Here is a 10913-nt window from a genome sequence, read left to right as displayed (position 1 = left end):
GTATATATGTTAAAACCCAGCTATCGAAGTGGTCGATTGAAAAAATCTGCTTCTTAACTTAGGCGCGCTTTTGGACCGAGCAGTACCGAACAGGTTTAACTTCAGCCGTACTTAGCATAACAACAACAAAACGTTTAGTTTTGCAAGCTTGCGCATTGCTTGCCGCATGTATCGATTTCATTCAAAAATCGCTTACACCCTTGTTCCACCCTACTCTCTTGGCGCCATTGGCGACCGACGCAATTGCTCGTTCACTTGAAGATCAATTAATTTCGGTAAAAAGCGCTATTAATTTGTGCTGTTGTAGTGCGCTGAACAGCACCGTGTTGTTGTACCATAGAGTTATTGAAGTTGTTGCGCTGTGGCTTTTGTTGCACAATATGCGCCAATTGAATTTATAGGCATGGCTTTGTTGTTTACTGGTTAAGTGCAAGCTGGTGGCTTAGATGAGTTAGCGCTGCCAACAACTCCGTTGCGCGTTGCCGCCACAATTCAACAGATATGCAAATTGCCTGTCAAAGTGATTAAATGACCGCCCTCTCATGCAATAATGCCTTTTTTTTTAACAGGTTTCCTGAAAGTTATTTCTCTCATTTCTTTCGTGTTAGTGATTGAGCTTGTAAGTCACTTGGTTATTGATTTTTCTTTATTAGATAAGTGAGCTGATACCCCGGCCAATATGTCTGTATATTAGGGTTTTTAATAATAATATTTTTTTTTTTTAATCAATTGAAAAGATCTAATTTGCTCTCTTGAATGGTAATTAATTATTTTGAAAGGTAATAGTAATTGATCCTAAACACATAACCTCTACAAAGCTTTAAGAAATATTATTATTTTTGCAAACTCCCAATTAAAAATACGAATTCTTCTAAGCCTATAGTTCGTCGCAATTCTATCGCAATTAGACGTGAAAATTGCTTTTTGGATACACAGTCTCCTTTAAGCTATTTCATACTAACTCGCCATAATTTGTATACCCTTAACAGGTACCTTAATGTCCATCCGTCTATAAACATATGATTTAGTCCCTCATTTTTTGAAATATCCAACTGAAATTTTGTACCAATTCTTTTCTTACTATGAAACTACTAATTTGCCGGACCGATTGATATCGGGCAACAAGATCATATACAAGTAGTTGTCATGCGAACGATACGATCGGAGTATAGTATTTGTATGGAAAAATGTTTAATTTTACGAGATCTGTTGATGAAATTTGGCATGAGTTATTCCCTAAGCCGAGATCTCCTCAACGTGTCACATATCTTCGGAACACGTCAGAAAACTTCAATGAACGTGTTAGGTACTAACTCAAAATATCTATGTTTATTAATCCGCATTCAACTTAAAAAAGGATATTAAATCTCAGTCGTAGAAATCGAACGAATATTAGCCGATCTCGCCAAAAAGATGATCAAAACATTAAAAATTAAAGGTTTGTAAATCAATCAAAAACAAACTTAAGCTTTTTTAAATATTAATTAATAAGTTTCCAAATGTATACAAAATGTACACACGCAAGTTATGATTTTACCTCGTCCATCATTGGCGCCGACAAATACTTAAAACGAAGATTTTATGTCTAACCCACGCAAATATCCACGTGCGGAAAACTGCCAGCCGCACCGCAGCAATAAAAAATCGAACCGAAGATATCGTTTGATAATTTCCACAAAAAAAAAAAAAAAAAAAAAAAAAAARAAAAAAAAAAAAAAAAAAAAAATAAAAAAAAAAAAAAAAAAAAAAAAAAAAAAAAAGTATGCCGTTTGTGCTTGCACAAGAGTGGTCCGACGGCACGCGTGTCCATTTAATTAATTATTTAAGAAAATGTAAATGACTTAATTAGAGAGGTAAACAGTTGAAGGAGAAACGTGCAGCGCACAGCAGGCAAACACACGCAAAAGCGCGACGGGAATGGAGCGCTTAAGTGCACCGGAAATGTTGGATCATTAAGAATTGTAACAAACTCGTATATATGCGCACATTTGGCAGATAAATATTTATTCATTTATTTATCCATACGTAGATATATTTGATCTAGAGAGACTTTGCTGCTTTCCACTACCGTTAAGAGAGTGAAATCATATTAAGCGTAAGTGGGACCAAATATTAATATTGAGGGTACCTATAAGCTTTGATGGCTACCAATTATACAATCTTTGTACTAGAAAAACTGTTATTACGTGTTGTGGTGAATTTCTCCCAATTCTTTACTAATATTTACGCCCGAAAATTATCATTAAGCTTGAATTATTGATTGCAATCTCAGATCAGCGAAATCGGTTGCCATAATTTGTGGCGGCTACCGTCACACTTCAAAGTGGATCAAAGTTTGTACAAGACAGAACTTGTAGGTCAAAAATGTAATCTATGCATTTTTTTTTTATAATCATATGTCCAAAGATCGGTTCCTCTCATGACCCTTTTTCTCGTAAATAGTTGAACATATTCAACTTAAAAAAAAAACTTTTATTTTGACTTGAGAATTTTTGATTAAAAATTTGAGTTTTTCTTCCAATACTAGGTCAATATAAGGAGAATCAACATAAATAAATATTCCCAATTAAAAAATACAGTGTGTTTGAAAATTAAGAAGTTAAGTTTACATCCATTTTCCAGAAAGACAATTTTTTTTTAACACGACAAAAATAGAAATACCCAGAAACTGTGTTATTTGAGGTTATGTGAAGAAGGTCTGTACAAAGAAGTTATAGATTTTTTCATAACCTTCAACAATGCTAAACACTATTTTTCTATAAGACTAATAGTTTTGCCGGAAATCGTTATAAACCGCTACTAACACGCCTCTCCACTTTCCTTTTCACAAACAAAGTTTGCTCGTAAACTCTTTAAGGGATCGTTTCAGTGAGTCCCTCTTAAAATTTTTCGCGATTTTTTTTAATGGTAAAATTAGCTAATCGGTCCGGTCCCGGTGTTTGATATTTTTCTTTCACTTCCGATGCGTTTCATTATACTATGAAAGTCATACTTTTTATCAAAATCTTCTTCACTAGTCCCACTTACTTATATATATAAACAACCAACATTGAAAGCAAATCTTTATTTTTATTGCTCGACTTTTTACTGCATACATACATCAATTTATACTGTTGACTCCTGCTTGAGTACTTGGTTAAACATTTCAATTGCTTATTTGTTAAAAAATATTGTAATTTATAGAAAAATATACATATGGATTGCATGTTTGCATTTTTACATATAGTATAATTATAACATAACATAGAAGGCACTAAAATACTATAGTTCAGTAATAATATATAATAATCGCTTCCAATGCGACACTCGCTGCCAGCTATGACTAAGCCTTGCTGTTTTGTTAAAATGTTTATGTGAGACAAACCACCAAGTTCAGAGAGTATGCTGAAATTTCCCTAAAGTGGTTCTATTCACTATATACTTTTTGTTTTAAGCCAGTCTATTGAAGTTATGCCAGTCTATTTGGTTTCTGCCAGTGGTTTATTCGATTCGCTATATGCGAAGTTATCGAAGACATGGAAATATTAGTAATATGTATTGCATGTGCGGTTACTTGATGAGGCATACAAAATATTATTATTTTTTAAACAAAATCGGCTTCGATTTTATTGCACTTTTATTGAGTAAATATAGCGATGTGCTCTTGTCATAAGACTTACTTCCACAACACAAAATATTTAAATGGAATTCAATGCAAGAAAGTGTGTGAATAAACTTTGTATAACTCTTTCTAATCACTCCATATTTTATTTATATCGGTTGTTAATTCCCCACTATCCATGTTTTGGCTGCCGGATGACGACAATTAATATGTCTAGACCGATTTTGCTAAGACATTTTATTTGTATTACTCCTTCAGTTTTTGTTTCGTTCTAACTTGGTGCGAGAAATTCTATGGTTGTATCCGTAAACTATTCTAAGGCCTATCATATAATTTATATTAAGAACCACATATATTATCTTATTTGGACCGAATAAATCAACGTTACCATATTTAACAAGACCGCATTATTTTATATAAATACAATTATTCTTTAGTCGGTAAGTCGAAAACGTTTTAAGCGATTTAAAAACTCATACTTATTATATATTTTTGCAGTTTTTGGTCAAATTCATACAAATGATGACCACCCTAACGTAACAATATCTACAAACATAAAATAAATATTAATACAACTATGCGGAGCTGCCGATTTGCCGAGTTACAGGAGTATTGCACAACGGGTCGTAGCCTATGACTTAACTAATTTTTGGTATTTTGCCTTTGGTTCTACAACTTTGCCTTGAAAGCGTTTAGAAGTGTTATATAAATATTATGTTTTCATTACAATCTATATTAATTAATAAATTTAATGCTAAAGTTCTTGTAACTAAACTTAGAAGTAATTAAATAWACTAATTTGAGCTCGCAACCGAACGAGTATTGAAATACTTTCGTAGACTTAAGCTAAGTTTTATGAGTATTGTGGTGTGCGATATGTGTTAAGCGCAAAGCTAACATTTAAATTTAATTTTSTATATACAACCTATARATTATGCATATATATGCGAGACTAACGGCTTATTAACTTATTTATAGTGATAGCGTAGGGACTCAACGTCCGATTCGTCGTCACTTGATGAGGGCGGCGTTTCCAGATTCGCCACCGCCACGTCSAGATAATCTTCATTGGCCARCAGCAGCTTATCGAGGTTCTCGACAATCTCAGCAAAGGTTGGACGTGCGCTGGCATCGAAGTGCCAACACTGTCGCATCAGCATGTAAATATTCAGCGAGCATTTTGGTGGTTTGTCCATACGTTGGCCGGACATCAGATAGCTGTAGAGTTCCTCCGCTGACATGATGGTGGGATATGGCTGTGCGCCGAAGGTCATTATTTCCCACAGTAATATGCCATATGACCAGACGTCACTCTGTGAATCGTAGAATTTGTCCCGCAACGATTCGGGCGCCATCCATTTGATGGGCAAGCGACCGTTGGTGTTCTTACGATAGTAGTCCGTGTCCTGTATGTCGCGCGCTAAGCCGAAATCCGCTATCTTCATGACGTAATCATCGCTTACGAGCACATTGCGTGCCGCCAGATCGCGATGTATGCAGCGACGTGATGCCAAGTACTCCATGCCGCGCGCAATTTGAAAAGCAAAAGAAATGAGGTGCTTCTCGGTGAGGTGGTGCTTTGGTAGCGGTAGCTGATGCTGCTGATCGCCATAATCTTTGAGTGTACCAGCAGCAAGCGGTCGATTTTTGTTGAGAAAGTCCTTGAGATTGCCATGCGGCGCGAACTCCACAATCACATAGAGCGGTCCCGATTGACTGCAACAACCAAGCAGGTTAATTATGTTGATGTGTTTGCCGATGATCTTCATAACCTCCATTTCACGCACTAAACTGGCGATGTCATCATCGGTATGGCCTTCCTTCACCATCTTCACGGCAACAATTGAGTTATTAACCTCGGCCATGACGACACGTCCGAAAGCGCCCTCACCAAGTGTTGCGCCCAGTATCAGTTGTGAGCGTGGTATTTCCCAATTGGAATCCAATGGAAACTCGTATTCGTTGAAAGGTGCCGGTTCCGAGTTGGAACTCTGCAGCACAGTGGTACGCTGCTTCTCAATTTTCACCACCGGCATTATCATAGTGTCCATCGAGCCGCTGGAGTCGCCACTCGGCGGCTTATATATGATTACCTTCTTTGTCCACTGATGCACCGTTTCTATGCGTTGTTTGAGCAGCTTTTCGTGCTTAACTTTACGCAGCACATACACGAAGAAGATGATGCAAACCAAAGCGAGCAGCACCATGACGGCCACAATACCCCATATCTCATACCCGTGCATAGATTTCGCTATGGCGCGTACACTGGGATCTTGAATGCGCAGGTAAGCGCTGCTATGCGACTGACCGAGTCCGTTCATTTCGACACAGGTGTACCAGCCTTCGTTTTCTGGCGTCACATTGGTGAAATTCAAAATATCTACGTCTTCCACATTCTTCAGAAATGTAGTATTCGCCGAGCAGGCGGTTTTGTTGCAAGGCGTGAATGTCCAGGTTTTTTTGCTATGTAAATCGGATAAGTAGACACATTCCATGTTGCCGCTTGCGTTTAACGCCAATGTTAGATTCATAGGCGCTTTCAATATAATCGGTTTGTGATTGACACGATCACTAATGATCAATTTCGTTGCATGCTCAATGCAACCGAGATAGTTACATACGCGACACTTGTATATGCCTGAGTCTTCGGGTACCACATCTGCCATATGTATACCCCATTTGACCTTGCGCACACGTCCCATATGCCGTGAGATCTTTGTATCATTGAGCGTCCATGTTATGGTCGGCTCCGGTCGGCCGGTTGCCGGACACGATAGTTGTATATAACTGCCGGAAGGTTTGGAGAGTATATTCGGCAGATATTTTGAATTCTTGAAACGTGGCTCGAAATCAGTAGGCGATTTCGTTTCGCTGCCATCCGTGTTTGTGGCGTTGGTGTTATTCCTAGGCGTGCCGTTTGAATCATCACCGTCCACGTTGTCGATGTCGCCATTTTCCACTGCCATCTCGGTGCCGAACTCTTGCTCGCTACGCTTTTGTACCTCGAATACCGCATCGTCATAATCGTTGAGCTCTTGCGAAGTGGGCTTTCTGGCCGACACCGTCAACGGTGTTGTGAGCACACAAAACAACAAAATGCTGAGGCAGATAATTTTGAGTACTTCCGAAATAAGGCCCATTGTCGGAGTCGATGTAGGTCCGACAGTGTCTAGGTGGCTACTGATTGTGGCATTGCGTCCACATGTTGCCGTGGCAACTCCACTCTGGCGTGGATATCTATTTTTGTAATTTATGCGACTATGCTGTGGTTTATGACTCGCTGCCGTTTCGGCGACGTCTATGACTGTGGCGGCCATATTTTTGCTCCAGCAGCGTCTCGAGTGGCTTTGTCTGACTGTTGCTATACAATTTGCTTGAAATGTGCTTGTGTTTGCAGTGTTTGCTGTGGTTGTTGTGGCAGTTGGTGCGTTCGTCGCTATGTCGCGTGTTGCATCCATTTTTAGTTGCACCCGCCTGTTTATTTTTGTAAATACCTCGCAAGGGGTGCACGTTGACACATGTGCGGTGTATATGGTTTTGTCATGCGGATGCTGAGAGCGCTGTGCGTTGTTGTTGTGCCTGTTTCGGCTTCTTGATTCACCGGAAATCCACTTTAGTTTCTTTTAATTTGAGACTCTCTATTTCTGCTTTTAATTTATTGCTGTTGCTTTAGCGTTTATCGCGGTGCCGTTGCTGTTCCTAGTTATTTTACCAGTTGTCACAGTTGTTGTTGTTTTCTATGCATTTGCACGCACTTCTGGCGATCGAGTGCGACATGTGTTTTTCCCGTTTATCATTCGACGATCGACGTTTGATGTTTGATCACTTTGCGTGGCTGCGTTGATCCCCAGCGTGATCTGTTGCGACAATCACCTTTCGAGCGGAAATCTCTAAATGTATATGTGGCACTGTTGTCGGTCTTTTGATTACTTTTTGGTTTGCGGTTGCGTTGCGCTTCAATCGCTGTTGAAGGATTTATTTACTTGGGGCCTTCTGTCTTATCTGCGGTAATGTAGCTGTCAAATTCTTTGATGACAGATTTGTTGATTCTTCTCAAAGGTTTCTGTAATGATGGATGAAAGAGGAAATGCATAATGTTATAAAATGGCGCAATTAAAATATATATTTTTGGATCTTAGGAAATTAGTTGCTATATGTCTGAGAGGGAAACTTTTCTTGGTGTTAAATGCAGGGCACTTAGAGCTCTAAAGCTTAGAGAGATTTTTTTTTCAGAAAAATCATTAGAAAATGAATACTTATATAGAACAAGTGAGGAAGGGCTAAGTTCGGGTGTCACCGAACACTTTATACTCTCACATGACAAGTTTCATCAAGATATCTCAATTTGTACTCAAGTTACAGATTGCACGCACGGATAGACAGACATCCGGATTTCAACTCTACTCGTCACCCTGATCACTTGGGTATATATAACCCTATATCTGACTCCTTTAGTTTTATGACTTACAAACAACCGTTATTTGAACAAAATTATAATACTCTCYTTAGCAACTTTGTTGCGAGAGTATACAAATAAATAACAAATAGAAATCTCCATTTTCGAAACAAGGAGGAACTTATTGGAACCAATGGCTGGAAGTAAAAAATTTAAAAAATATATTTTTTTCTATTTTAGGCAAAAAAAAAATCAAGGATATTCATCACTAAATCATATTTTCAAAATTTAAGCAAAATTCCATAACAAAAAAATTTGTATTCAAGAATGAGAAAGCAAAATTTGCGCTCTATAGCCAATGATTCAATTAAGCTTGCTAAATTTCTAAATAAAATCAAAAGCAAAACAATTTAAAAACATTCTGAAAATGTATCGAAAATTACGTTTTATCAATTTAAGAGCAGGCAGCATCAACGCGAGCTAAATCGAAATAAATGCACAAAAGAAGGGGGATTCACTTGATTTGTTTTATTGCAATTTAACGCTATTACTACTGAATATATATATGTGCGTGGCAATATATGTAAGCATGTCTACAAATACCAACCCAAGAGTGTTTCGTGCGAATTTCATCTAAATAAGCAATATGTGCTTATAAATTGCGCTGAATTCACTCAAAGCAAAACCATAAATGTGGCAACCAAATTGAATGAACAGCGTAATGCAATAGAACATTGAAATACAAAAAAGAAAAAGTGTGAGTGTATTGTGTATTGTGTGAGTAAACAAATGTACTTGAATACCTGTGTGATACTATGGTGAATGTACGCAGTGCTCAGCGGGTAAACAATTTATACCATACAAAGTTTACACATTTTGGAAGATTATAAAAATTCAAACATAAAAATTTGTTATCCAGTTTTTCTTGGAAAAAAAATTCTGAAAGAAGTACTTGGTCTATTTGAAGACAGCTCGAAAGTAAGAGTACGCTGCATTTGTCGAACAATATCACGACGTTAAGCACGAAATATAAGAGAAGTCCGGTCATAATTCCACAAAAGTTAAAAAGTTTACAAAGCAAGCTTTTTTACTAGAAGGCGACGCCCATAGAATTGAATCCATATTTTTTTGGTTCAATAAAAATGCGTAAAATAATTTGGTATGACCATTAAATGAAGTTGATTGAGATAGCGGTTGAAAGATATCAAACAAACATATTGTTAAGCAATGTGTGGATATGAGGAAGCAAATTGAGTTGAAAATTGTCAGGCCGGTATTGAAAAGATGACCAGAGAGCTCGTTAATAGGTCACTTTGGACATGATTGACCGTGCGAATTGATCTCACATTCATGGAGAGCATTTTAACTGCCGATGAGATATGGATTTATGAGTATGATATGCAAACAAGTCACAATTGTCGAATTGAAACCCTCGGAATGATGAATAATTAAATATATTACGTTTTATTTACAATTTCCACGTACCTTTCTGACACAATTTAAAATAATACATGCAAGTGGACTGAAAACAATGAACTGAACTTAAAGTGTGGAAGCACGTCATAGTAACCAAACCAAGTTATGGCGCCTATATTTTGAGTTGAGATAGATAGATAGAGAAATTCTAATCGACTATTATTCAAGCAGCGTCGAATCTTTATTTTCAGCATCATTGGCTCATGTGAAGAATGATGTGAAAATATATTTTTTTTTATCAAGCCCATGTCTTTAGTTAATAGAAAATATAAAAATAAAAATGGACGACTTAGGGACCGAAGTGCTCCTTCATCCACCGTATGTTATACCTCACCTTTAGTAGCTTTTTGAGCTCAAGAAAATGTTTTTTAGCGCTACAACTGAGAAGAACAGAGTAGCTAGAGTATAACAACACTAGAAAATAAGTGTTAAAGGCCACTCTTGCATAAAACAAACATATTTTGCCAACAAAAAAAAAAAAATTTTTTTAAAACATTGCATTTCAAGCACCCAGAATGACGTAGCTTTAATAAAAAATCAGAATTCCTGTTATAAGACCTGGCAAACTTTGGACATTTCCGGCGGAAAAGCGCATTTTGTAAGGTAAGGAAGTGCAAAAGTACACAAGAAATCCGAATAAATAAACTTACGTGAGATTTTTCAATTTTTCAGAAAAAAATATATTTGCACTAAAAATATTCCATGAAAATTACGTGTGTATGTGTTTGTGATATTATTGCACTATATTAATTATAATGACTTCATCGAGCGCACGTTCAAAAATAGTTACATATACATACATAAGCATAACTATATATATTAAACATATACAAGTATTATTATGGAGAAATTAGCGTAAATGCATGCTTACCCAATTGCACTTTCAACCTTCACACCTTTAGCTATATACATTTAAAATATGTCAATATATAGTATATATACAAAAAAATATCTTTTTTTTTACTCGATTTCGAATTGAAATTAAACCAGCGGAAGTCAATGGCGTAGCATTATTGGTACTTCGTGCTCATTTCACGTTTTTATATGTGTACTAGGCATTACCAGATATTTATTGAACTGTAAATAATGATTATTGCTAAATGATTTTAATTTTACAGTGTGTATGCATAGCATTTGAAGAATTTTATAAAAACTTACGGTTGCTCAAAGTCAGGCTAAGAAATTTGAATTAAAATATGAGAATTTTGTACCAGTTTGGCGTAAATTTAGACGTGCTTTCTATTTAAATTTTATGCAAGCTTTCATAAAGAAATTTATTTTATAATTTTTGTTTACACAATGTAGATCAATATCCTTCCATTCTTCGTACACATGTCTATACATATTTTTCTTTGAAATATATCTAAACGGAAATTTATAAAACTAGTAAAATTGAAATTGCTTTGAAAATATCTAAAACGGATTTATGTTCGAATATAT

At 36.5% G+C, this 10913-nt stretch overlaps 1 protein-coding gene across 2 annotated transcripts in view; it reads right to left on the bottom strand.

Annotated features, from left to right (window-relative positions):
• Positions 1 to 3858: 3858 nt before the first annotated feature.
• The window catches only part of LOC108976630 (fibroblast growth factor receptor homolog 1), an 11092-nt gene continuing 4037 nt past the window's right edge, over positions 3859 to 10913 (bottom strand). For both annotated transcript variants that reach the window (XM_018945858.1, XM_018945859.1), the window contains exon 2: positions 3859 to 7664. In XM_018945858.1, coding sequence (XP_018801403.1) covers positions 4570 to 7059 — 2490 coding nt within the window. In that variant the 5' untranslated portion in view covers positions 7060 to 7664 and the 3' untranslated portion in view covers positions 3859 to 4569. The remainder of the gene's footprint in view (positions 7665 to 10913) is intronic.

This window comes from Bactrocera latifrons, unplaced genomic scaffold, assembly GCF_001853355.1.
Source record: "Bactrocera latifrons isolate USDA-ARS-PBARC rearing strain unplaced genomic scaffold, ASM185335v1 scaffold_79, whole genome shotgun sequence".
In the NCBI taxonomy this organism is placed as follows: Eukaryota; Metazoa; Arthropoda; class Insecta; order Diptera; family Tephritidae; genus Bactrocera; species Bactrocera latifrons.
The sequence above is the reverse complement of the archived record's forward strand: the minus strand, read 5'-3'. Positions and strand labels throughout refer to the sequence as shown.